At 56.1% G+C, this 26,114-nt stretch overlaps 3 protein-coding genes and 1 long non-coding RNA gene across 16 annotated transcripts; 2 read left to right on the top strand and 2 right to left on the bottom strand.

Moving 5' to 3' along the window:
- Positions 1-18: 18 nt before the first annotated feature.
- GNG14 (G protein subunit gamma 14) lies at positions 19-5,637 on the top strand. 2 transcript variants are annotated; one of them, XM_081077889.1, is made up of 3 exons: positions 19-343; positions 3,243-3,335; positions 3,416-5,637. In XM_081077889.1, the coding sequence occupies exons 2-3, from the start codon at positions 3,243-3,245 to the stop codon at positions 3,539-3,541; spliced, it is 219 nt and encodes a 72-aa protein (XP_080934015.1). In that variant the 5' UTR covers positions 19-343; the 3' UTR covers positions 3,542-5,637. The 2 variants fall into 2 exon arrangements, with proteins under 2 accessions (XP_080934015.1, XP_080934016.1); XM_081077890.1 differs by lacking the exon at positions 19-343 and adding an exon at positions 3,056-3,095 and having other exon boundaries at positions 3,416-4,095.
- On the bottom strand, positions 4,080-10,166 carry FBXW9 (F-box and WD repeat domain containing 9). 10 transcript variants are annotated; one of them, XM_081077876.1, is made up of 10 exons: positions 8,869-10,166; positions 7,537-7,676; positions 7,330-7,458; positions 6,289-6,401; positions 6,113-6,204; positions 5,091-5,239; positions 4,896-5,009; positions 4,683-4,772; positions 4,540-4,605; positions 4,080-4,434 (listed from the first exon to the last, which is right to left on the bottom strand). In XM_081077876.1, exons 1-10 carry the CDS (start codon positions 9,275-9,277, stop codon positions 4,354-4,356), a joined length of 1,383 nt encoding a protein of 460 aa, XP_080934002.1. In that variant the 5' UTR covers positions 9,278-10,166; the 3' UTR covers positions 4,080-4,353. The 10 variants fall into 10 exon arrangements, with proteins under 10 accessions (XP_080934002.1, XP_080934004.1, XP_080933998.1 ...); XM_081077878.1 differs by having other exon boundaries at positions 4,085-4,471; XM_081077877.1 differs by having other exon boundaries at positions 4,102-4,471; positions 5,091-5,242.
- On the top strand, positions 9,386-10,944 carry LOC308509633. The gene is made up of 2 exons (XR_013995219.1): positions 9,386-9,582; positions 10,165-10,944. It is a non-coding gene; the product is annotated as an uncharacterized lncRNA (long non-coding RNA).
- Positions 10,945-11,140: 196 nt separating this feature from the next.
- TNPO2 (transportin 2) lies at positions 11,141-25,258 on the bottom strand. Of its 3 annotated transcripts, none has more exons than XM_081077870.1 (25): positions 25,161-25,258; positions 23,594-23,705; positions 22,898-22,973; positions 22,663-22,812; positions 20,741-20,847; positions 20,525-20,658; positions 20,358-20,439; positions 20,159-20,281; positions 19,944-20,062; positions 19,034-19,094; positions 18,770-18,935; positions 18,432-18,584; positions 16,778-17,003; positions 16,404-16,575; positions 15,872-15,958; positions 15,686-15,793; positions 15,429-15,587; positions 14,818-14,905; positions 14,534-14,632; positions 13,931-14,026; positions 13,524-13,599; positions 13,169-13,268; positions 13,015-13,089; positions 12,774-12,898; positions 11,141-12,691 (listed from the first exon to the last, which is right to left on the bottom strand). In XM_081077870.1, the coding sequence occupies exons 2-24, from the start codon at positions 23,690-23,692 to the stop codon at positions 12,791-12,793; spliced, it is 2,664 nt and encodes an 887-aa protein (XP_080933996.1). In that variant the 5' UTR covers positions 23,693-23,705; positions 25,161-25,258; the 3' UTR covers positions 11,141-12,691; positions 12,774-12,790. The 3 variants fall into 3 exon arrangements, with proteins under 3 accessions (XP_080933996.1, XP_080933994.1, XP_080933995.1); XM_081077868.1 differs by having other exon boundaries at positions 11,142-12,691; positions 13,524-13,629; XM_081077869.1 differs by lacking the exon at positions 25,161-25,258 and adding an exon at positions 24,853-24,897 and having other exon boundaries at positions 11,142-12,691; positions 13,524-13,629.
- Between the last annotated feature and the right edge of the window lie 856 nt (positions 25,259-26,114).

The following is a 26,114-nucleotide window of genomic DNA, read 5'->3' as shown; positions in this document are numbered from 1 at the left end:
ATACGGAAGCCGTACGGAGCCGTTATTTCCTGTTTCGTGTGTTCTCTGCTCACGTGAAGGAAGAGTCCCTACTTTTACTGCCGCCTGCTGGAGACTCCCCGCGTTGCGGGGCGCTTGTCCATTCATTTCTGTTCCCTGAGGGGAGAGAATGTCTTCTTAGAATTCGAGTCTTCAGGAACTGTCAAGACAGTTTCTGCCATTGAGCATCTCTCATCAAATAAGATGTTGATCCCTTTTCGTGCCCCGCAAATCTCCAGAGTCTCCACATGCTGCATAACCTGGTCTTCCCCCAGCAGCCACAGTTGTCACCTCCTCTGGGAAGCCTTCCCTGACCTTCCCCTTGGTAAGTGACTTCCTCTGGTATCCAGGGCTGACATCTCGTTCCCTCCAGCAAGATTGTGAGACCCTCAAGGGCGGGGACTATATCTCATGGGTCTTCCTAACCATGCACAGGGTCTGATCCAGAGGGGACACCTTAATCACTCTACATTTATGGAGTCTATACTGTACTATATGTTGGGCTCTGTGCTGGGTGCAGATTTAGCGGTGAACAAGATGCAAATCCTGCTTTCCTGGAGCCCACAGTTTCAGGAGATAGAAAGTTAACAGTGCTAAGTGCTAGTCAGGATTTCAACAGGATGATGCAAGAATCTTTGGGGTGGCGGTGGTTGGAGGGGTTGGTGGCCTTAGTTGGAGGGACAGGTGGTTGAGGAAGGACACCAAGGAGGTGACATTTGAGCCAAAGACAGAAGGCCAAGAAAGGCCCCATATGTAATCTTATGGGGGAGGCCATTCTCCCACCGTCCCCCATTAGGAGAAAGAACAGCCTGTGCAAAGGCCGTGAGGCTGGAAATTAGCCTACTTAATTGGAGAAACAACGTCCTCCTTGACAGCCTTGACTTCCTGGCTTTGATCTCAAACTCACGACCTCCGCTTTCTCTCCACCTAACCCTGATCTTGCTGCATGCCATCTTCCCCATCTCAGCAAACAACCCTCATCTACCAGGCAAAAACTGGGGAGTTGAGTTTGATGTCTCCTCTCATACCCCATGTCCATCCCCCAGCACATGTGCTAAATTCTACCTACAAAATACGTCCCAAATCCAAGTGCTTTTTTGATGCTTTTTTAAAAATTGATATATAACATATATTAATGTCAGGTACACAACATAAGTCGTTTACATGCAGATGCTTATCCCAGGGCCTCCATGCCGCACTCCCTCCAGTCCACGTCCAAGCTCTGGCCAGAGAGCGTGTTAAACAGAAATCAGGTGTGTTGTTCCTTTCTAAAACCTTCCAACAATGGTGGCTTCTCCCTGGGAATAGAATCCAGGCTGTTCACTATGGCCTGTGAAGGCGCACGCTTACTTCCCTGCCCTCATCTCCCACCACTTGCCCTCACACACTCCTCTCTAGCTACACCAACCCCCTCACTGTTCTAGAACCCACCAAGCTCTTTCCTGACCAAGGGACAATGCATCTGTTGCTCTCTGCCTGGGACATCCCTCCCCCAGCTCCTTCTCTTCTGGGCCTCAGTTCAGACTGTTACCTGCATGAGGCCTGCCCTGAACACCCACTCTTGCCCTTACCTTGCTTTTGTTGTCTTTCACAGCACTTAATACATTTTGTTTGACTAGAATGGCAGCTCCGTGAGGACAGGATTGTGCCTGGTTTCACTGCCAGTCATCTTACTCCACGCAGTGCTGGACACATTGGGACCTCAGCAAAGATGCTAAATGAATGAATGAACACACCCAAGGGCATCAGTGTCATCCATGAGGAATGAAGGAGGGAGAAGTTGATAGGTGAAGGAGGGCAGAAGGTGCCAGACCAGGCAGGATCGTGTGGGTTGTAGTAAGGAGACTGAGAAATCCCTGGAGAGTTTGAAAAAGGAACTGAGAGACTACACATCAGATTCACCATCTTAACCATTTTTAAGTGTATAGGTCAGTGGCATGAAGCACATTCACACTATTGTACAACCATCCCACCATCCTTCTCCAGAACTTGTTCATCATCCCAGACTGAAACTTTGTCTCCATTAAACACTAACTTCCCATCCTCCACCATCAGTCCCTGACACCCACCATTCTACTTCCTGTCTCTACTCTAGGGACCTCATATAAGGAATCATACAGCATTTGTCATTTTGTAGCTGGCTTATTTCACTCAGCATAATATCCTCAAAGTTCATCCATGTTACATTCTGATTTACTTTTTAACAGATCCCATTGGCTGCCTTGAGAATGGTGGCAGTGGTGGGGAGGGCAGGAGAGACGGGGCGGGGGGGCGGGGTCGACTACACTTGTCCAAGTGAGCAAAGATGGTGGTGGGACCCACGTGGTGGTGGAAAGAAGTGATGAGATTGAGAACCTAATTTGAAGGTTGATCGTCTGGCTCTTGAGAAGGAATTAGATGTGGGAATACCATAAAGAAAGGAAGGAACGAAGGATTTCAAGATTTGGGCCAGGGCAGCTGGGTGAATGGTGGTACATTTGGGGGCAGAAGATCTGGGGGGAAGATAATCCAGAGTCCAGCTTGGCCAAGTTAGGTGAGAGAGACAGGTGGGATGGACCGAGGAGAGCGGAGGGTCCTCATGTGGGTCTGAGGTCTGCGATGGGGCAGAGGAAGCCTTCATCATAAGTGGGTGGACTGAGTCATCTGTGGAATAGAGCCCTGGGCAGTGAGTGCAGACAGAGCAGAGGCAGGGCAGCACCGGAGCCGGGGGACACTCTGCATGTTGGTGTCCCATGTTGGTGGGGGGGTGGGGGACAGAGGCTGACAAAAGAGGGTGTTGGGGCCAGTTAGCAGATCAATCAGGTCAGTGAGAGGCCAGGGCCCTGCAATCCCCCTGCCAAGGTGACACATGACCATGGGGCAGCCACCAGGTCTCCTGGGGCAGGGAACCCTTTGGCTGAGGCAGATGCTGCTACTGTCACTGGTGACATTTTACTCCATGAGTGTCCCAACTTCAAAGTCTCTGCAGGGGTAGGGGAGGGCAAAGGGGCTGGAGAGGCAGGGGGGTTGGGAAGGAGGCAGAGCCAGGCTGCAGGAGGAGGACTAAAGCCAGGAGTCAGCCGGAGTCCTCAGCTGAGGTGTGTGGTCCTGATGGGTGGGGAGCAGCCACCACATCCCGCAGTCCCTAGGGGACATCAAGGAGGTGCAGGGACCCTCGGGTGGCCCTAGGACTCCAGGTCTGGTGTTCACCCTGATGTTTATGGTCCTGCTCACCTTCCCCCCAGATGTCTGGCAAGGTGGCCACTGGCAGTGACATCGGGCAGGCCCGCCGGGCCGTGGAGCAGCTGCGGATGGAGGCCGGCATCAACCGTGTAAAGGTGAGGGTGGGGCGAGGCGGGCACCTCTGGGCGAGGGGGCAGAGGAACCGCAGGGTCTGGCTGACCAGGCTGGCCTACAGGTGTCCCACGCGGCTGCCGACCTGCTGCAGTTCTGCATGGAGCAGGCCAAGAGCGACCCCTTCTTGGTAGGCATCCCGGCTGCCAGCAACCCCTTCAAGGAGAAGAAGCCCTGTGCCATCCTATGACACTGGCCCTGAGGACCCCTCAATAAACATGAAGTGAACGCTCCTCAGGGTTTGGTGGGCTGCAGTGGGGGGCGAAGTGGGGCTGTGGGCTGGCAGGGGCACCTGGCCCAGCCTCCCCCCACCCCCTCCAGGGTCATACCCACTCTGGACTGGCTAAAAGAGCACGTACGTCCACCCGTTTGCCCCACACCTATGAGCTAGCCTTAGCAGATCCCATCGCCCTCTGCGGAAACACATCCGGAGGCAGCATCCCTAGCTTCATGCCAACACATACACACATACTCGTCACTCATGTCCACTCGTCTCACACACACAAAGGTGCCATCATACAACAGCTGCTCTCGTCCTCCAGAATCTGTCTCCCTCTCATACACACACACTCACAGGCACACAGACAGGCGCAGATGGGATTTGGGGTTAGGGTAACAACACACACAGCCAGCCTGCCTCCCCAGGGACACACAGACACCTAGGATCCCGGAATGCACTTGAGCGGGTACAGGCACACCCGGACACAAACAGCAGAGGCTGTCACCGAGGCTTGCAGGCACCACTCGGCACGGCACCAGTATATCAGGTTTATTTCTCCTGCACTTTCAAGGGAGAGCAGGTACCCAAATCTTAACAAAAACGGGGCCCGAGGGTGGGGAGCAGCCCTCTGGGTGGGCCGAAACACCAGCCTCACCTCCCCTGGCTCGGGGCCCAGCCCAGGGACCCCACCCAAATGTGACGGGGGTTCCTTGTGCCCCAGGCCTGTGGGCCGGATCAGGGGCAGCACCGGCGAGGGGGAGGGTCCTCTAAGGACAGGCCGGTCAGCAGATCCACATCCACACATCCACGTCCACGTCTGCCTGCTCAGGCCTGCAGCCTCCAGACCTCCAGCGACAGGCCCCCTGAGGCAGCCACCACCAGGTTGCCCTCAGCACAGATCTGGGCAGGGACATGAGGACTCAGGGGCGCTCTGGGCAGCCAGCAGGGCATAGAGGGCAGAACCTTACCCCATTTAACACGTTGTGGTGGCTTCGGGTGCAGATGGTCCTTGGTGGGTCTGTGGGCACGTGCACCTGGTGAGGGGGCAACAGGCAAAGTCAAGAGGTGTGTTCCTGGCCAGGAGGGGACGGGGCCTGTCCAAGGGCCTCACCCGAATGGTCTTGTCAGTGGATGTGGTGTACAAGGCCCCCAGCGAGTGTTTGATCCCTGTAATCTGAGACCTGTGGCCCACATCAAAGGTCTGCAGGAGGAACAGGTGACACTCAGATGGGTCTCTTCAAGGCCAGCAGCCCACTGCCACCAAGGGTTAAGGGTAGGGAGGAAGCCCAGGGAGAGTGGGGCAGGGACAAGGGCCCTGGCCAACCCGGACAAGCTGGAAACAGCCTTCCCGGTTGGCGAAGACGTGCAGCAGGCCCTGGTTGTCGCCGGCCCAGAGCTGGGGCTCTTGGTAGGACATGCAGAGTAAGTAGGAGTCCAGCTGTGGGAGGGACGAAGGACAGAGCAGCTCAGGCTGGGCCACATGCAGCCCCGGTCCCTCCAGCCCCTGGGGAGGGCCCACCTGCAGCCGCTGCAGTACACTGTTGGCCCTGCGGTCAAACACCACGAGTGTGTGGTCCTCACTGCCCGAAATGATGTGCCGGTCATCCGCCAACAACGCCAGCACCGCGCTCGAGTGCAGCCGCCGGCTCTTCAGCAGGGCTGGGCCAGCTTCTTGGGCGATGGGCCCCAAGAGGAGGGGGACATCAGAGCTCCTCAGAGGCCTCTCAGACCCACCCGAGGATCCCTGTCCTCCGTGCAAAACCCTTGGTTGGTTCTCCTCCCCACCCCCCAACCCTCAGGTGACCCTGTCTCTCTTTTTCTGCCCCAACTGGATCTGGGCCTCCCAGCATCCTCAGGCCTCTGCCCCCCAAAACCGATCTTGTGTCCCATCTCCCTCCTCTTGTCCCATCTGCTCTCAGTATAGAGTGGACAGCCAAGTCCCAGCATAAAATGCCAACCAATGCCTGGAGACGCGTGCCTCTATCCCCACCCCCACTCAGCTCTGCCCAGAGAAAGCACGCTGGCCATTCAATTAAAATTAGAATGAATAAACAACAGAAAAAGCTTATGTGCCAAGCAGTGTTTGTTCTAGGCGTTTTATGTAAACTAACATTGAATCCATCAAAGTACTAATTGTCATCTCCTCCCATTAACCATATGGGGCCGGAGTTGTTACCCAGATTTTACAGATGGTGAAACCGAGGTTCAAGCTTGACTGGTGTCTTACAGCTAGGGAGTCGGGGAGTCAGGATTGTCAGGGGCTGTCTGCCTCCCAGGGGATTCCAGTTCAGAGGCCCCTCCTCTGGGCATCTCTCTGTCCCTCACCCCACCCCAGGTGGAGGAGGGCCTTCCTCTACCCCGTCCCCACCTCAGACATCGCCTGTGCTGCCCTCAGCACAGCATAAGCCACTCTTGAGTGGTTGGCTTCTGTTTCTGTGACTCTCACCCCAGCCAGGTTGTGGGTCTGGGTGTCTCCCTCCCCTGCATGACCCTGGAGCCCCCAGGCAGCCTTGCTCTCCCCAGTTCAGGTCCCCAGCCCACCTCTGGGATCGTAGACTGTCACCTTCTTGTCATAGGTGCCAGTCACCAGGATGTCAGGCCGGTAGGAGAGGCACAGCACAGCTGCCTTGCCCCTGGGGACACATGGAGCATGGGGCTGGGCTGTGACCAGGCAGGGCCCTGTCCCCCCAATGCCCCCTCCCCAGGACCCCTCACACTTTATCTCGCCGAACTGCTGCCCATCAGCTGCCATGTCCCAGAGCTTCACCGTGCTGTCCCAGGAACCAGAGCACACTCGGTGGTCCAGCGCTGCCAGTGACCACACCCAACCCTGCAGGACCAGACCCACGTGACAGTCCCCGTTTCACAGATAACAAAATTGAGGGTCAGAGGAGAGAGACAACCGACTCAAGAACCCCAGAGCAAGTCAGCACTGGTAGAGATTAGAGCTTAGATCTGTGGGTCTGATGCAGAGCCCAGGAGATGCCCACCCCTCACCCAATAATATTCCTAAATCAAGTCCCGCAGAGACTCAGCACCAGCAGTGGTTTGAGGCCACATGACAGCGTGATTAAGATTGGGGCCTCCACTCCATGACCCAGACAAATCAGGTGCCCTCCCTCAGTTTCCTCATTGGGAAAATGGTCATTAAAAACAGTCTCTGACTCAGGAGCTAATATGCACAAAGCGCTGGCTGGTGACTGACTTATTCCTCAGCAAACCCTCTGAGGAAGAGTGCTGTAAGGTGTCCTGTTCTTCAAATGAGGAAACTGAGGGCACAGAGAGGTTGACTTCCTTGTCCAGGGTCACACTGCCAGGAAGTAGCAAAATGGGGATTTGAACCCAGCAGCCTGGCTCTGAGACCAAGCTCTTGGCCACAAGCCTAGACCACTTCACTAACTGGTGGACTTACCCCTCCATGGTCACTTCACACAAGATGATAGTCATGCTCAGAGCTGTCCAATCCCCAAGGGGAGCCTCCTAACGGCCCTGCCCTGGGCCTCACAAAGCATATCTGACATCTATTGAGAATCTACTGTGTATCGGAGTCTGAATGAAGTTCTTAATGCCTGTTCCTTTCATTTCTCCTAACTGACCCCTGGATAAAAGTAGAAACTGAGGCCCAGAGAAGTCATACATCTCACCCCAAATCACACTAACAATAGGAGAGCAAGATTGCAATCTATGAGGTCTGGGACCAAAAGCCATACCCTTAGCCACGGCACCCTACCCAGGCCTCATGCCTCCTATTCCCTCACCTTGTGGGTGCTGTTCTTCTGGGTGCCCAGGGCCTTGACCAGAACCCGGCTGGGCTCCACCCCCAGCTGCCGCAGGTCCCACAGGTTGACGTTGCGATCTCGGGAGCCCGACAGACAGAGTGACCCATCCTGGGAGGGGAGTGAGGTGATGATGTCGAGGTCACCCTGGCCCTCCCCTGCCTGGCCCCTCACTGAACCCCATCTCACCTGGAGCAGCAGCACTGAGTCAATGGAAGCAAAGTGCCCATCAGCCAGGCAGAAGTACTCAGCCCAGCGCCCATCCTCTGCCCAGCGTGACAGATGCTGCTCCAGCTCAATGCAGGCTGCTGGCCAGTCAAAGTCTTCTTCTGTGGGGTACCACGGGCAGGGTCTTCAGGGGGCAGGAACCCTGCTATCCACACCAGGTGCCCAAACCCACCCCTGGCTTCCAGGGAGCCCAACCAGCCCCAGACTTGGAGAGACCCCAACCTGGATCCCACCCCCCACCCCAAGGAGGCCCAGGCTCTAGGTTTGGGACCACCAACCCACATACCTTCCAAACAGGTCTAGAACTACTCCTCACCCCAGTTTCCAGAAATGGGGGAACTGGAGCCTCAGGACTGCCTTCCCAGACCTCATCCCCCAAGCCAAGTCTGGGGGATGGCAGCCTCAGGACATCACGGACCTTCCTCAACCCCGGCTGAGTTCCGACCTCAGTCCCTCAACCTTCACACTGGGCACAGAAGCTAGGACTTCCTTCCTCAGCCATCTGAACCAGACCCAAGGAAGTGTTCCTCAAACTAGTATCTGTAAACCTGGGAGCCTTGTCAAGATGCAGAACCCAAGCTCTAGGTGCAGGGATTTAGTGGATGGGGCCCAAGCATCTATGTTTATCAAGCTATTGGGGAGAGTCCTATCACTTCAAGGTCACAAAGCTATCTTATCCCCAAGGGATTAATGACCTCAGGGGCACTGGGGGAATGACTATCAGCCCCTGCTTAACATCCCGGGCTAGACCCTGGGCTTAGGGATGTGTGATTGCTGGTACAACCTCTAAACTCTGGCTTGGGTTCAAGGGTTGCAGGCTCTGGACCTGCATCCCTGCTTCACCTCCACCTAGGTCAGGACTCTAGGGGTGAGCGGCTTTGGCATCACCAGTTGCTGCCTCAGCATCTAGACCCAGAACCTGAGTATTCTTGAGCTTACCCTGAAGCCCCAACCAGATCCTGACAGCCTGAGACTTCAAGTCCCTGTGTCAACCCCCAACCAGAGGACAGGGCCTTAGTACCACCAGACCCCAAGCCCGAGGATCATTGGATCCTGAGTTCAGGGACCCCAACCCCCATATAGATTTCTACAGCCTCAGGACCCCAAATGTCTGCCTCATGGTACACTCAGAAGTCAGGGGCTTTGGCACCACCAGTAACTATCTCTGGTTCCACCGGAGCCAGGACAGCCAGGAAGTCTGCTCTAGGAGCTGTGCTAACAGCACCTCAAGTACCCACTGCCCCGCCCTAAGCCTGACCGAAGCGGGCGACCCTGGCCCCGGGGCGCGCGCACCTTCCACCACTGGATAGGGCGCGCGTACGCGGCGCTGCGCTCGTAACCTCCAGGTGACATGGTCACGCACGAGGTCGCGCAGCGCGTGGCACACGCGCGGCAGGACGTGGAGCACGAGGCGCGCGTCCAAGTAGGCGCAGATCTCGAGCAGCAGTTCTGGGGGAAGGCTCAGCAGGCCCGGGACCTCCACAGACGGACCCTTGGACGCGGCTCGCGGCTCCGGGGCGCCAGAGAACGCGGCGGGCGCGGACAGCGGAGGGGCGCGCAGGGGCGCCAGCCCGAATTGCGGCGGACTGAGCACGCGGGACACGTAAGCCTCGGCCTGCGCGTCCGGGTCGGGCTCCGGCTCCGGGTCCGAGTCATCGTCCCAGGCGCGGGGATCCTCGCGCGGCCCTGGGGGCAGCTCCATGGCGACCGAGTGGGCGCGGCCAGGCCGGCCCTGTCAGCGGCTGGCCCCCCGCGTCTTGTCTCCTAGGCAGCGCGAGGGCACTTCCGGCGCTGCCTGATGACGTTAGGCGCCGGCCGGAAATGAGCGACTCACGTGAAAACTGGCTGGATACTGAGAGCGGGTGCGTTCCCGCGGTGTCGTTCTGGAGCTGCATGGGCCCAGAGCTGGGAGACGCGAATTCCTGGCTGCTTCGTTTTTAAAATCTTTGGTGGTGCCGAGGGAGAATGACAGCGGACTGTGGTTTGCAAAATGCAGGCCCGTCGAAGGTACCTTTCACAGGTGACACCGAGCTTAGAAATGCAAAGCCCCTTTTCGGGGTTCGCAGTCTGGAGCATATTAGTGATTCGAAGTGTCTCCTTCCAGAGCCAGAAACATACACTCTAAAATTGCAGAGCCATCGGTGGAACAGTTAACTCTGAATTACCTAAAATCATACTGATAAAAACACAGCATCTCTTACTGAAAGCGTCTTGGGCCAGTCAGTGTTAACACATAAATGATCTCTAAGCAGCACTTGTTCCTTCCACCTGACTCTTCTCATAGCCACATGGCTCTTTGCTCAAACACATTCCCTGGTACCATAGTGTAAACTGTGAACATCTTCCCGTGTACTCTCCCCTTCCCGTTTTCTCTATGGGACACAACAGTATTTATCTGCTATTCCCTCTCGCTGAAATGTACACACTTGTTTAATGAACGTTGGATGTGTCAGTTAGGGTTTTTTTTGTTGTTTTCCCAGATTGATGCAGGTGATCCTTGGGCCATACTGAGTGAGGCTTGTGCATCCCCAAGGCTGAGCAATTTGCCTCGTTTGACTCAATAACTTCTTACCTACATATCTCCCACAGGCCTGGTGCTGGGCTGACACTTCTACAAAAATGCCTAAGATGTCCAGCGATCCAGAGTTGTGAAGTCAGCCAAAGATAAGTGCTGCAAGATCTTGCCCCTTGCCACTCAATTTAGTCTAAGGCAGATGGAGATCTTGAACCTGGGTTGTAACACTAATGGCTCCTTTAGTGAGCTCAGGACGTTTAGTGATCTGTAATTATGTATGAGAGAATACACTCCACATGTGTGTTATCGCATTTAATCTTCATCTTTCAAATTCACCTGCTCAATTTGCAAGGAAGAAAACAGAGGCTTGGGGTTCCAAGAAATGTGCCTGCTTAGTGCTTTACTTCCTTCCCCACTCCCCAGTTATTTCCTGACCTAAGTCCTATATGTCCCCATTTCTAAAGTTTCCGAGCCCCCCCCCCCCCGCTCCCCTCACACACACACACCTCCACTGCCAAAGCCAAGGACACAGGCCAGCTGGAGACCAAGGGTTTCACAAGAACTGATCTTTACTCAACAAAGTTCTACACAAGTGGACTTTCACGCCACCTCGGCGCCAATCCCCAGCACAGCACGATAACAAATGGACAGACCCTGGAGCCCGCAGGAGGAAGAGGGTGAAGGGGAAGGAGGGACGTGGGCCTGAGCGGGACTGCGGATCAAGGCCAGTCAGGGTCCGCAGCCCTGAGCAGGGGAGAAGATTGAGAAGCTGCAACTTCGTTGTGCAAAAATCAACCAAAAATAAATTAAAAAATTAAATAGTTTTCTTTAAAAAAAAAAAAAAAAAGAGAAAAGACAACGAACCAGGATCCCCCTTCCCTGAAGGTGGTTGGAGCACCCCCATCCTGGGTTAAGGGGTTTCCAATCCCATCAGACAGCCAGTCCATCCACACACCCCAAGACCCAGCAGAGGATGCTCCAAAAAGCTGGAATTACCAGAAAATTAAATGGTATTAAAAATTTTTTTTCTTTTTTTCTTTTTTTTTTTTTTACAAATGGCTTCCAGAGACCTGCTGGAGTTTCAAAGGGCTGGGGTGGGGGAAACCAGCTGAGTTTATGGAATGTGCACCAAGTGCCCCTTGGAATAGAGGCCGGGCCTGACCCTGTCTGAGAGAAGACACAGAGCTGTGATGGGGGTGGGGTCCAGGCCCCTGGTGGGATGGATGGAGCAGGCCCCAGGATGCAGGAATCCCGTCAAACCCCCCAAAACCCCAAACGGTGCCCCCCAAAAAGTAGAAAGCGGGAGGAGAAAAAGGAAAACATTAAGGGGACTGCAGGGCCCAGTTTCAGTCTTGAGGCCAAACAGAAAGTAACCATACTCCCTTCCGTTCTAGAGGAGACTCTCCCACTGTGACCACATCCCAAAGAATCCCAGAAGGGTCCCTAGAATCACTGTCCCAGTCTGGTGGGATCTCGGGGCCCATTGGGAGCTCTGATGAACAGGCAGCCTCAGGGCCTTAGGGTGGGGAGGCACCTTTTCCCTCCTCCAAGCCCTCAGTTTCCTTCTTACTGGCAAAGCATAAGCTTTCATCCCATCACCATCAATTAAATGCCCCAGGCCTCGGGTTAAAACTTGGAGCCTGGAACATGAGAAGAGGGCTCTCAGCACAGAGAAACAGACTGCCCTTGAAATGGATTTGCTTATGGAGAGACAGGGGTAGGTGTCAGCAGCTCTGGCTACCCCCTGCTCCGTTCCAGAAAAAGGTCCCAACCCAGTGTCTTCAGAAGTCACTGAAGCACAGGATAGGAAGAAAGAGGGACCTCTGGCTGCTCCAGTGATCCCCACTCTTCTTGCTGGAATGGGGCAAAGGGGGACACACTGGCTGAGGCTGCCACAGAGCTGGCAGGAAGTGTGCGGAGCAGGTCCAAAGCGTATGCGTGCTGACGGGGCAGCCCCAAGGTGGCCATCCTCTTGCCCCTGCCCTGGGCTCCCAGTGGAGGCCCCCAACCCACCCAGCCCTCCCCAATCACTGCCAATTCTGGCAAAACAGTAGAAGCTTCTTAAACTCTAGATGCAGGTTACACGGAAGGCCTTACGGGTTAACTCAGGGGTTCACTAATTCTACTGTCTCCATGCAGTCGGGAAAATGGTGGGGCAGCTGGCTTGGCCTGGCTGGCTGCAGCGCCCGCACATGCGTGTGGCCACATGTGTACGTGTGAGTACGTGTCTCTACAGGGACCCCCCCCTCCCCACCTGCTTTCTCCCTGTCTCATCCTAAGCCATATTCGGTCGGCTGTGTTGATTCCTCCCTCCCAGATGGCTGGCCCAAGTGGGCTGCCTGAGGTGACCCTGCTTAGAGCAAGGGGCCCTTGCTGCCAAGAAGTCCCACCCCCCTCCCATTTGTAGGATGAGTGTGGAGGCCCCACCAACCTGCCCACCACTAACTGGCCACACAAGCCGGGCGTAGCAGGTAGATGGACAGGGAAGGCATCTGGATTGGGTCCCACTCACTCCTCCCTAACCCCCCTCGACCAGGGCACGGCAACTTCTGGACGCAGCGCGATCCACAGCAACCCCTCCAAGACGACGCAGACAGAAACCTGCAGGGAGAGAAGGGGGGTCAGACCCTATGCCACCTTAGCCCCTAGGACAGCACCAGCCCCCTGCCTGTGGCCTCCTCACCTGGCAGTCGCAACATTCTAGACCCCATAGAAAGCAGCCAGCCTCTCCTTGAGCAGTGGTGGGAACTGCTCTGAGAACTGCTGCCAGTTTTCCTCCCCAACTTGGTCTTTGAAGCCATGAAGAATCTGTGGTGGAGGGAAGGGGGCACCCAGAGCAGAGCAAGATGAACTCAGCCTCTCCCCCCAGAGGGTGTCCCCCTGTCACCTCCTGGGACTACATCAGGGCTAAGCAGGAGCCTCACCTTATAAAACATGTCTCTCAGGTCATCCTTCGGGCTCACCCAGGAGGCTACAGCGTCGCAGAAGAAAATAAAGTCCTGAAACACGACGGATCCCATGTGAGGGACCGCCCGAGCCCAGACCCAGCGCCTTCCCTCAGAGCCCAGCTGCCCCAACCTGCACGACGCCCCCAGGGTTGACGCCTATCATCATGCAGATGCCTCGGAAAGCCGAGTCCTTCTCCTCGTTGTCCCTGATGTTCCTGAGGGATGTGCACCTGTGGGGAAGGTGAGCACTGGGGAGTCAGCAGGCAGGACTGGGGCAGCAGGGCATCCATGGGGACAGCAAGGCCGGGGTGGGCTGTGTGTCTATGAGGTGTGGAGGAAGCAGGGCACCAGTGAGCAGAGGGACTGTGACGTGCACTATGGATGGGCAGGGCTGGGTGGGCACAGGTGAGGGATGGGTGGGGCCTGTCCCACCACCCCACTGCCCAGCCCACCGTACGGCAGGCCCCACACAGGTGAGCACACACCAAGGCCGGATGAACTGCTGCAGCATGGGTGCCACCTCCTGTGGGCACACGTAGCCCAGGCGGCCGATGGTGATGGCTGGAATGGCAGAGGGACTCGTCAGGCGACCTGCAACCCCGAGCGGCCCCGGGACGGTACGTGGCAGGGCCTCTGGCATGAGGCACCAGCCCCGCCCCATGGGCCCCAAGGGAATAGCTCCCGCTGGCCTTGGCCCAGAGCTTGACCCTGGAGCTTGGCTCAGCCTGGGTCTCCCCTGAGGCCAGCATCTTTCTTGTTGTTCCTCCCAGAACCCCTTCCAGACACCTTCCCTAGTTCTTTCCCAGGGCCTCTTCTCAACTACCCTCCCAGCCAGGAAGCCCACCTCCAGGAGCCAGGCAGAGAGCGGCAGAGGCCCAGACGTGATGCCCACCTGTGTTCTCCAGCAGCGTCTTGGGTGTGTTGGGCCGGTTAATGATCTCCACCAGGTTGTTGAGGACCATCTGCACGTAGGGCTGCATCTCTGCCCCTGAGGGACCAGCCAGTCAGAGCCCCGCACAGCCCACACCACCCGGGCTGACAACCCCAGCTGCATCTAGACACTGGCCGACCATAACTGGTGAGGGAGTGAAAAACCTTCTCCAGATGGTCCCCAGCCCAGGACCCATGGCCAACCCAAGACAGACCCACGTTCTCCAAACACCAGAAGCTTCCCTGGAGTCACTGCTGCACAGCAGGGTGAGGCCACACCAGCCAGCCTTGCTGTGGAGGTGATGGGGGAAATTGCTGAACAGCCCAATCAGAACAGACCTCTTATCCTGCCTCTTTACAGAAGCCAACCACAGATGGCCTTTCAGCCATTCAGCCCATTTCTGATAACAATGCTCAGAGGTGTCCTCTTGCCCCTGGCCCATGGGAGCCTTCCTCAGGGAGCACTAGCGCCCTCTTGAGAGGACCTGTCAGTCAGAGCCAGGCTCTGCACCCAGGCGGGGAACACACAAGAGGGGCATAGCCTGCCCACCTGCAGGACACTCACCCATCTGCATGCAGATCTCGCCGATGGCCCAGGTGGCATTGTTGCACACAGAGATGAACTCAGGGTTCAGGTTGGTGCCCAGTATGGGCATGAATTCAGCTGGTGGGGAGAAAGAGGAGTGCTGAGCGGGAGGGCCTGCCAGGGTGAGCGCCGAGATCTGGCCGGGCAGGCGCCATCAGACAGTACGAATACATCCCAGTTCGGTCACAGTACTCCCAGGTCATTACTCCATCACTTGAGGCCAGGGCTGGGGTCATAGGGTAAGGATGAAACAGGTGTCATACCGATACAGGGCTTGACGTGGATGAAGCAGGCTTTGGTGAGGTCTCCCAGGAGGGCAAAGGAACTCTGCCGGACCTCGGGCATGGAGTCCTGGGGGGTCAGAGTGGCATCAGCTTGGCAGGGCTCCCCTCCCACCAACCAGCCAGGGTCCCAATCAATCCCTCTGCGCAGGGCAGCTAGGGGAGCAGTCCCCAGAGCACAGCCTGACCCTTCTACTTCCCAGCACGGAGGATGTGGACCCCCTCTGTACATTCGGACTTGGGGAGCACACGAATGAGTGCCTCGCTCCGGGCACTGCCACATAGGGGAGCACATGTAACTGCTGCCCATCCTGATACACAGGTTGGGGGTGATGTTGGATGGACCTGTGCTTTCACATTTCCTATTTTCTACTTCTTCTACATTGTTGGCCTGAAAAATGAGCTTTTACTCATGTCTTATTTGAATCCCTTTTAAAAATAATTACAAGGTTCTCTCTATGGGCCCTCTTTCCCTGATGTCCTTGGGTTACCACCGGGGCCGAGCCTCCCACCCCAGCTCCCAGCGTGGCCCACATAGGCTGCTGGGTGTCGTCACTGTGAGACTGAGGCTGGGGGGGGGGGCGCTCACCCACCTGCATACACTGGAAGAGCAGTGTCATGATGTTGCTGCGGGCCACCAGCTGTTCCACGTGGCCGCCCAGGCCCTCGGCCAGGCCGCTGAGCAGGTCTAGCGCCACGATCATGAAGTCCTTGTCAGGGGCCTCGTACTGCTCAGGGTGCTGGGTGTACATCTGGGCACGGATGGGGGCGGACAGGCGGGTGAGGGGGGCGGGCGAAGGCTAAGGCAGCAGCAGGAGTGGTGGCAGGGTGGCAGCGGGTGGGAGCTCACCATAGCCTGGGCCAGTGTCTTCTGCACTAGGGTGACGCAGCGCTGGTAAACTGGCTCACAGTAGGGCAGGAAGCCACTCTGGAGGGCAGTAGCCACTGACGACAGACACTAGCAGGAGGAAGGCAGGAGAGGTAAGCTTAGAAGGGGTGGGGTGGGGCTGCAGGAGGGAGTCTGGAGGTCACCCACCTCCAAAAGAGGGAACAGGTCCTTATCTTCATCCTTGAGCTCGTTCCACTTCTGGATGAGTGGAGGCATCAGCTTCTGGATATATTCCTGGAGGAGGAGCAGGAAGTTGGGGCTCCCTGGGCAGGGGTGACAGCCTGGGAACCAGCAGGGCTCCCTGTGACTCAGAGGTACCCACTGCCTGAGCAGTGAGACCTGGGCTCCTCGCTGTGGCTCATCATTGGGTCCTGCAAGGCCTCACCATCCAGCCAGACCTCTAGGCCCTTCTCATCTGTCCCAAGCTGCGTTCTACCCACCCCTGCCCCCTCAGAACCTGGGTCAGCACCTACTGGTTCCCATAAGCCCCTGAACTCCCCCGGCACAGCACTTACCACACTGTCTCAGAACTGTCTGTCTCCCCCACTAAACTGGGGCCAGGTCTGTCTGCCTGTCGAGGTCATGGCCATGTCCCTGGCGTGCGACACAGGGTCACCGCCAGATCACCAGATGCCGAGAGGCACAGGATCAGAAGGAGAGAGCCGCTGTGGGGTCTCACCGGCTGGTTGAGGTGGTGGCCCACAGAGTCGGCCAGGGTGCCGATGGCATCATAGAGGATGAGCAGGTTCTTGTGCTGGTACTTGCCAAAGGCGAAGACGAGGGTGTCCAGGATATAGCTGAGGTAGGGCACCAGCTCCGTGCAGGCCTCCTCCTCCAGGGTGGCGAAGGCACTGGAAGCAGGGAAGGGCTCAGTGGGGGTCTACTGGCGGGGCGGGGCCACAGGCAGGTGGAGACAGGAGCGGGTAGTTGGGATCAGCCAGTACGAACACGTTAGAAATCAGTGGGATGTCAGGGGTAATGTGTATCATCACTTCCCAGAGGGCAGCCAGTGGCTCAAAGGTGGGGACTGTGGGACCAGGGGTCAGGGGTCACCTGCAGGCTGCCTCCTGCACCCTCTTGTTGCCATCCAGGATGCGCTTGAGCAGTTCCGTCATCAGAGGCTTGAGGTGCATGTCGGGTGGCTGGCTGACTACCCAGTGGGCATAGCGGCTCAGCGTCCAGCAGGCAATGGAGCGGACCAGGGCCTTTTTGTCCGACAGGCACTGGATAAGGTGTGGGATTAGCTCCGGCAGGTAGGGCACCATGCCCTGCATGCAGCCTGCAAAGAGGGCACAGGAGGAAGCCTGAGCCCAGCTGAGCCTGGCCACTCCCACCTCTAGGGGAGAGAATCAATGGCATCTGACAGATGGGGAAACTGAGACTCAAGTTAAATAACTGGCTCAGTCATAGAGCCAGTGGAAGGTAGGGTCAGGAGGGGAAGTAGCATCACTGCAAACCTTTCCCCACCACTGGCTCCAGCCTATCACGGTCACTCATTCATAGATGACCAGGCTGCACAGTGACTCAGACTTTGTGGGTAACAGTGACCCCAATGGATGGAAACTACTTTTCTTTTGAAACCTTTCTTGGATGTTTGTGACTTTTCTTTCTCTATTTTTCATTTTCTTTTTAAAAAAAAACAATTGCATATGTCTTTTACTTAGAGAACACAGATAATGGTACACCCCCTAATAATCCAAGACAAGTGATCTATTTTTCACTGGTTTAGGACCTAGTTCCTCTAGGTCTTTTCCCATGAATATGCAGAATACCTAAGGGTAATCTATTCATATATGCACATGTATTAACGTAAGCTGTATTTCACTTATTATATAAGGAAACGTTTCCTTGCTGAGGGCTCCTGCTGCTGTGTCTGAAAATTTTTAAACGTTTTTTTTTTTTTTTTTTTTAATTTAAGTGTGTTTTTCCAGGACTCATCAGCTCCAAGTCAGGTAGTTGTTTCAATCCAGTTTTTCAGGTCACCACTCACAGTGGCCCATGCGGGGATTGAACAGGCAACCCTGGTGTTACAAGCATCGCGCTGTAACCAACTGAGCTAACTGGCTACCCCATCACCATGTCTGAACTTTTTAGGACAGGCCTGGATGCCAAGGCGGTCACGAGTGATGCCTGTAACAGACCCGCAAAGCCCTCTGGTCATTCCAGCTGTACAACCCATCGGGACAAGAGCCCCTGAAACTCATGGCAATAGCAGCAGACCATGTGAAGTTTGAGGAAACACCACCACTGCACACTCATTCAGACAGGCCAGCCCCACAGCTGGGAGCAGCTTTGAGGCCCAGCTGCACCCTGGGTGACTAGGGAAGTGGTGTACATCCCTCTGTGTATGAAACCCACTTCATCAGGTAGTGGCGAACCCGTGGAAGCAGGTTGCCTGCCATGGACTAGCACTGCAGAGGTGACTGTTCCTATTATTGCAGTCGCTATAATTATGCTTATGACCTCATAGAATTGCCTGCCTGTGAGAATTAAGGAGAGGGCTTGCATTTCGGGATTTGGGGTTTCTATCAGGCCCACAGGCTGAGGGGAACATTGAAATCTCAAAGTTGTTTGGAGGGACTGAGCAGTCCTCTGGAGAGAACTCGGGAATGGCCCTGCTCCCCCAGGCAGCCCTGCCTGGGCCAGCCCGTCTCACATCAGCACAGGGGTCAGAGGTCAGGCACAGGCAGGCCGGTGGGGCACTCACCCTCAGCAATGGCACCCAGCACCAGGATGCCCGACTCCTTGACCACCCACTCAGGGTGGAAGAGGAGTCCCTTGAGCAGGGGAAGGAGATGGGGTAGTAGTTCCTCCCGGAAGACATTGGCCAGGACGTCCAGTGCAGCCGCCGAGCACTTCCCTGGGGCAGGAAGGAAAACCGATAGGCAGGCTCAGGGAAGCCCATCCGGCAGGGCCTCCTCACCCATACCCCAGCTCAGATATCAGATATGATTAGAATCCTTACGATCATGGGCTTCTCATCACCTCCCGAGGGGAACCCAGGGTCGGCTGCCCCCACCTACCACCCCCACCAGGGCCACGCACTCAGGTTCCAGTCCGACAAAGCATCATCATCGTCATCATCCTCTGCGTCCTCAGAGCCATCCGGCCGCTCGGCCTCATGGGGCAGCGTCACCGTGCGCGACTTGTGGAAGCGTGGCTTTATGTCCTGCTCACTGTCAGGGACTGCCTCGTCCTCCTCCACGTCCCCCTGTGGGCCAGGCAGACCGCTAAGGACCACCACCGTCCCAGCCCCAACACCCTGGCCCTCACCTGCCTGCCTGTGCCCAGCGATGGGCCCCGGCTGACCTTTAGCAGGATGATGTCAATTTCCGAGTACTTCATCCCATTTACCAGGATGGGGATCAACCTGTCAGGAGAGAGGCTAAGGCTGTTCATCGGGAGGCAGGGCCCCCTGGGGCCTTCAAAGCCTGGGCAAGAAGGGAGCAGAGGCACTAATGAGAGCATCAAGGGCAGACTAGATGGAACACGCTGATTCTGAGGGCCCCGCACCCATTCATTTCCCCTTGTGGGAACGTAGTCTCAACCACTGTCACATGGACAGAGCTGATACCACTCCAGGCTCCACAACAAGGCTTTTGACCCAAACCTGGCCATTCTGGGAACTCCAGCCTCCTGAATACACTGAGATACTTGGAACGGTGCCTGATTCCCTAAGACGCCATAAAACAGAGACATGTGGCCTAGTCACCAGGCCCCTCCCTGGCATTGGGGCCAGGTTAGGGGAGCAAACAGGCAAGACAGCCAGCCCCCTCAGCTGGAGCCCATGTACCTTGGGGTTGGAAACTTTGAGTAGAGCCTTCACTGACTTAGGGATAGGCGAATAATCCAAGCTGGTCCTAGAATTTTTGCTGGAAATACTGGTCAAGAGAGAAATTCTTTACTCAGAGGTTCCTAAGTTGTAAAGCTGTTGACCACAGCATGGCCATGAGGGAAGGTCATGCCTGAGAACGAAGCCAAAGCAGACGAAGTAGATCTGAGGCTAGACAGATACCTTTCACATCCTTTGAGCACCTGGATCCAACTATGCCTAAAGCCTTTGTTGACTTCTCATTTTTTCCACCTTATCTAATTTTTAAGGCATTCAAGTTACATTCATAGCACTTGCAAAATAAATGTCTGCAGGTATAGAAAGTAAACTGAGATAGAAGAGGTGGAGCGTGGGGTGTGAGGGGCAGCAGGCAGGAGGGGTACTCACTGGACCAGGTGGGAGGCCAGGACTTCCTTACAGATGGGCTGCTCGGCCAGCGTCAGCCAGAACTCACAGGCCTCAAGGGCCACATTCTCATCATGGTCCTGGGTCCTCTGCAGCATGTACTGGGGAGGGATGGGAGAAGGTAAGGCCCTATACGGCTAGAGGTAGCTCCTCCTGTGCCCCCACCCTGTAGCATCAGCTGGCCTAGTTGTGCACACCTGAATAATGCTATGCATGTGGGGGATGAGCCTATCAATTCGCACTTCCAGCAGCATCACCAGGGCGCGGCACACATTCTTCCGCACCTCAGGATCATCATCCACAGCCAGGGCAAACAGGTGCTGCGGGGAAGGGGGGGGTCAGCCACAGCAGGGATTCCCAGCCCTCGCCCTGTTCACCCCCAGCCTGGCGACTCACCTCGATGAAGGTGTCAATATTGTCCATCAGTGCCTGGGCCCGGTCCATGATGAACTGGTTCACGCAGGCAATGGCATGGGACCTGGCAGGGAGCGGGTACTTGGGTCACCCCCACCCCGCCCCCCCAGGCCCCCTGCAGATCCCCACTCCCGGGGAGCTGCACCCACCGGATCTTGGGGCTGCAGTGCTTGAAGAACTGCAAGAACTTTGGGATCATGATGTTGAGGGGCCTGTTGAGGGCATCACTGTCCAGGAGCTCGGATGAGTCTTCACAGATTTTCTGCAGGGCTCCAAAGGCTCCCTAAACGGGGAGGAGCACACATGGCCACGGGTCCCGGTCCAGCCCCAGCTCCTGCCCGGGCGGGCCATGGTTTGCTGCCTACCTCACAGGTGTTGTAATCCTCTGAGTTGAGCAGGTTGCACAGCTGGGGCAGCAGCTCAGGCCACATCTGCAGCTCACCCTTGGAAGCGATGGTGGTGATGAGAATGCCTGGGCGGCCAGGAAAGGACGCTGCCTCAGGCTGGGTGCAGACAGTCCTGCCCGCCACTTTCCGGACTCTCTCCCCCAAGAGCCCTACACACCCCTTTTGAGATTCTCTGAGCCTTACTTTAAGTCAGCTCTGTTCCACGCCCCGGGGTACAGTGCAAAACTAAACACAACGTCCCTACCCTTACAAGTTGTCTAATGAAGGAGGCTGCGAAGTCAAGATAAACCCACATAGGAACTGGAAGGCCAGACACCAAAAGCTAAGGGGAGAAATAAAGCAGAGAAGATGGCTAACAAGGACTGACAGTGAGGGTATCAATTTAAAATTGGGTGTCCAGAGCTTCCCCCAGGTGACATCTTGATATCAGAGCAAAGACCTGAAGGAGGTGAGGGAGAAGCCATCTAGGTCCCTAGGGAAAAAGGATCCCAGGCAGAGAGAATGACAAGTGCAAAAGCCTGGGGGCAGGAGCAAGCCTGGAGAGTTTACAGACGGGTGAGGAGTCCATGGGGCTCAGTGGGGTAAGGTAAGGGCTGGGAGGGTGCAAGGGACAGGTCCTTCAGGGTGCAGTGGCCTTAGGGAGGACTTGTACTACTTCCTAGAAACCCAAAACGCAAGCACCACCTACAGTAGGCATCTGAAGCGTGAGAGCAGTGAAGCTGAATGTGGGTGACGACCGTGCGCAGAGATGGTATTTAAAGCCAGGAGGTGGCAGTCTATCCCAGGGGGAGAAGCTGCCCTGCCAACACTCTAGATGACCGCGGTCACACATCTGCTAGGAAAAGTGCTCCCTGCGGTAGACTGAGGACAGTCCTGGTCCCATCCCTATCTTTGTGATGTTAGCCGCATCACCTAACCTCTCTGTGCTTCAATGGGGACAAAGACCAATGACTTCCTAGGGCCACCGGGAAACTTCGGTGACTTAACTCAAGTACTCAGGGCAGAACCTGACACCTGGAATGAGCTTGGTAAGTCCAGACCCTTCTGCTGGCCTCAGAAGGGGTACTGGCAGGGCTGAGGGTCACTTTAACAGAAGAAGCAGGCCCAAAGATCAGCCCTTCTGGCATGCCCCGGCTGCTGTCTCAAATTGAATGTTATTTTTCTGTCTTTACTGCATTTTAAGACTACCTTCCCTTTAGGGCAAGCATATCTGTCTTTTCATTTAAAACAGTTACATACAACAACAACCTTTTTAAAGCAAGTTTTAAAAGTTGACATAGATTTTAAGACATATAAGTCATTATATGTCAATTATACCTCAATAAAGCTGGGGGTGGGGAAGTAAGTCGGTAACAAACAGGTGGGTTGGTATTAAACAGTAGTGAAAAGACAAGATAACTCTGCAGGAAAATTCTTGGCCATCATTCTGTTAACTCCTTCAGGCAGCCTTCCAGGAGTCAGGAAAACACCAAGGCAAAGCTAACTCATGTTTCAGCTAAACCATTATTGGTTTGAGTTAGTTCAGCTAAATCATTAATGGCACCAAACTCCACAAGGATAGGGAGCTCTGATTTTAATCTGCTATACCCTCAGGACCTAACACAAAATTGTGGGCATTAAGTAACTGCCTCACAAGCAAGAAAGGCTGTTTCAGGAGGGAGAGTGGTTCAGAGCATGGACCTGCACTGGTCACTTCTGAGCTCTGCCACTTACCAGGCAAGTCCCTTAACCTCACTGTGCTTCAGTTTCCTCATCTGCAAAATAGCAGGAGCAATAGTCATAGCATCCGCAGTGACTCCATACCCTTAATGCTGAGACCATTCTTGCCCAAGTGAGAGCTCAGGGCATCACCCCAGGCCAACGACAGCCAGCCGCCTCACCTATGGTGGCTCGGATGAGCGAGGAGGCATCGCCAATGTTGTTGAGACACTCCTGTTTGATGAAGTCAGCCACAGGTGGAGGAAAGCTCTGGTAATGCGCCTTCACATTGTTCTTGAGGATGAGACCACTGAGAGAGCGAGTCGGCTCATCTGGGAGAAGAGGGCTGAGGCTCAGAGGACCACAGAGGAGGAAGTGGGGTCTGGCCTGTGTGGAGGGGCACCGAGGGCCACGTACCTTCTGACTTGAGTCTGGTCAGGACGAAGATCAAGTAGTTGTTGAAGTCAGGAAACTGGTTCAGTTGTTTGAGTTTCTATCAGGTTGTTAAGGGACTTGGGAGACAAGGGCTTCCCCAGGGAGGGCCCTTACTACCACGTAGCTGACAGCATCTCTGACCACTGGGACCAAGCAGCCAGTTCCTGGGAGCCCACCTGTCAACCCCCGTGCCCAGAAGGCAGCATTTCAGGCACATCAAATTCACCCAGAGGGTGGGGGAGCATACCCGAGCTCCCCACCACTCCCGAAGACCTGGCCAGAGCAGGAGAGGGCTGGCTGACTGGGCTCTGTCTGAAGGTGGCAGCTGCTTCTCAGCTCTGCTAACAGTCTAATGTTGCCAGTTTTTTTTTTTTTAAAAGAGGAATATGCATTTTCCTGTGAAACTTGCCAGTGGTTTAAATATTTGAAAAGTTTAACTTATAGTATTCTAAACAACCAATTGAAACAAAAATTTTAACCATGAACCTAAAACAAAAGCTGAGTGCCAACTAGAGGTGTCCCCCCAATAGGGCCGCGTTTCCCCTGGGACTGGGACCCTAAATTCTAATCCTTAATTCTCTGCCAAGGCCAGTTCCTAGGCACTGCAGAAAGAATCTGGGGATTAGGAGGTGGTCCCCGTTACCTTCGGCCTTCAGGCCCGGAAGGAAGGAAGGATACATCCTGCACGATACGCTGCGTGGCTGTGTTGGGCGACTGCGAGTCTTTGAGCAGCTGTAGGACCTGCTGCAGGCCCTGCTCGTCTGGCTGCCAGTCCATGGCGCAAGGCAAGCTGTGAGGGGAGGGGCCTGGGTCAGCGCTGGGTCCCGAGAGCTCCGTGTGAGACGCAGGCTGAGCCCCCGGGGAGGTGGCAGCGGCGGCAGCACCACAGGAGCGCCCTCCGCAGACAGGTGGAGAAGGCCGAGCCACGCCAGCCCAAGTGCGGGGTCCCTGCCAGCTGAGCCATCCACCGCCGCGCAGCCGTGGGCTTGGGAGTACGGGCGGGGGGGGGGGAGCGGGCCATGGGAGGCGGTGGCAGGGCCGAGTGGATCCTCATCAGGCCTGACACGCAGCCTTCGTCCCAGGGCTGCCCCTGCCGCCTCCCCCGGCTGCGAGTCCTAAGGCTTTTATTTCCCTCGCAGCCACTAGGCAAGGGCCCAGCCACTTCTCCATCCAAGGGCCCTGCCCCACCCCACGATAGCGCCTGGGCCGCCTGGGTCTCCCTGTTGCAGGCACGGTCCCGGAAGATCCCCCTTCTGCTCCCGAAATCCAGCCCGCAAACTCCGCCAGATCTCTGACGCCTCCTCTGCCCGGTCTGGTCCCTGATCCTCCCCAGGTGCACCGTCCCAAGGCGCTCCGACCGTTCTGATCCCTGCCGTCTCCCCTTATCCGGCCCTCCAAGCTCAGCCGGATGCCAGACGCCCCCCTTTCTGACCTAGCTAGACCCGTACAGGGATTCCCCTTAATCAGGTCCGAAGCAATCCCCAGATAGGTCCGCGATGTCTCTCCGAAAGAGCCTGCCAAGCCCGCCCACCCCGCGATAGAAGCCCCCTGGACGGGTCCTTGTCTCTTTCCTAAATCAGGTCTGGCCAAGCCTTCCCCCATTCCCGCCCCCTGCCGCGGTCGGCAATAACTCCTGCTGACGGATCTCCGCTGCTTTCCCCAATCAAGTTCCACCATGCCCCCCACCACCTCGAGCCGGAAACCCCCTTGGTCGCATCCCTGCGGCCTCCCCCAATTAGGCCTGGCCGAACACCCTGCGGAGCATTCCCCCCAACGGATCCCAGAGAGGCCTCGCAGTCAGACCAGCAAAACCCTCCAGGCGGAAGTCTGACTCCCTCCCTATCAGAGTCCAACAAGCCCCCCCCAACTTTTCTATGCGGCCTCTCCTAATCAGACCCAAGCAAGCCCCGCCGAAACAACATCCCCCAAACACATACCCGATCCTCACGACGTCCCCCAGTCAGATCCCCTCGAGCCCGACCCCAGGCGCCCCACTGACCCGATTCTCGCGGCACCGGGACCTAGCCCGACTTCGAGGCCCCACCCCCTAAACCCGGCTCGGTTTCCCCCTCCCCCCCCCGGCCCGTTCTTTCTGCCTCGAGAATCAGGCCCAACAGGGTTCTCGGCCTTTCCCGGTCAGGCGTGGCCCGGCTGCCCGGACCGCGTGCGGCATAGGTCCGGACCCCGGCGGGGGTCGAAACAAGCCGGTGCCGAGACGGTCTAGCTCCGGATGAGGCCCACTTACCCGGCCCGGGCCGGAGCAGCGGCGCCTTGCGCTGCGGCTTCTCCTGAGACTCGCGCGGAAGGAGGGAGCCAAAGAGAGGGAATTAAAAAAACGCGGCCGTGGATGAGCTAAGGCGGCTTCCGTATGCCGTTCAAACTAATACAGCCCAGCCAATCGGAAGAAGCAGTCTTCACACGTGGCCTGGCACCGGGGAGACCCAGGCCCCGCCGAGACCGGGTCACGTGACCGAGAAGTTGACGGCTGTCTTGGCCTCTCTGGCCGGCCGGTCCTCCCAGCGTCTCGTTTCTCTCAGCGTCTCTCAAGCCGGCCTGACAGCAGCTCCTAGCTGGGAACTGAGTTTGGTGGCGCGTGGGCACTTTCGGGGTGTCGTGGACCCGGGAACCTCTCGGCTAGAGTCAGCTGTATCTTTGTCACCCCCTCCTCTAAGAATTGAACTGTCTCTCTCTGTCCCCATCCAGAGGGTATTTGGGAGCACAGTCTGTGTGCGCAAAGAGTGGAAGGGGACAGCCTGGGTGGATTTATACCCCAGAGACAAAGGAAAACCAGACAAAGGGAGTGCCTAAGACGGCTTCCTACAGAAGCCTCTGCCACATTTTACGTTATTTTCCAGTACTGTTTGACGATTTTTACTAGGATATGAAAAAAAACACAAGGATATAAAATTTGAAATGAAATGAACTAATAAAATAAACGCTGGAACAAAAAGCCTAATCTCTTTCCCCACCTGAAGTTGAATGAAGTGGAACAGCCCAGGAAATTCAAACAAGAGCAGGGTCATGAAAAACACATTTTCGTGATCCTTGCGCCGTCGGAGGACAAAGTAGGGCCCTCTTTTCTTTCTCTTAAGAGCAGGAAGGAGATGGAGACCCGGAAGCACCCGGTTCCGTTCCTGACCCTACTGATAACAAGGTGGGTGACCTCCTGCCATTCGGAGCCTTAGTTTCCCATCTTGTC

Source organism: Rhinolophus hipposideros (assembly GCF_964194185.1).
Source record: "Rhinolophus hipposideros genome assembly, chromosome: 16".
Classification (NCBI taxonomy): domain Eukaryota; kingdom Metazoa; phylum Chordata; class Mammalia; order Chiroptera; family Rhinolophidae; genus Rhinolophus; species Rhinolophus hipposideros.
The sequence above is the reverse complement of the archived record's forward strand: the minus strand, read 5'-3'. Positions and strand labels throughout refer to the sequence as shown.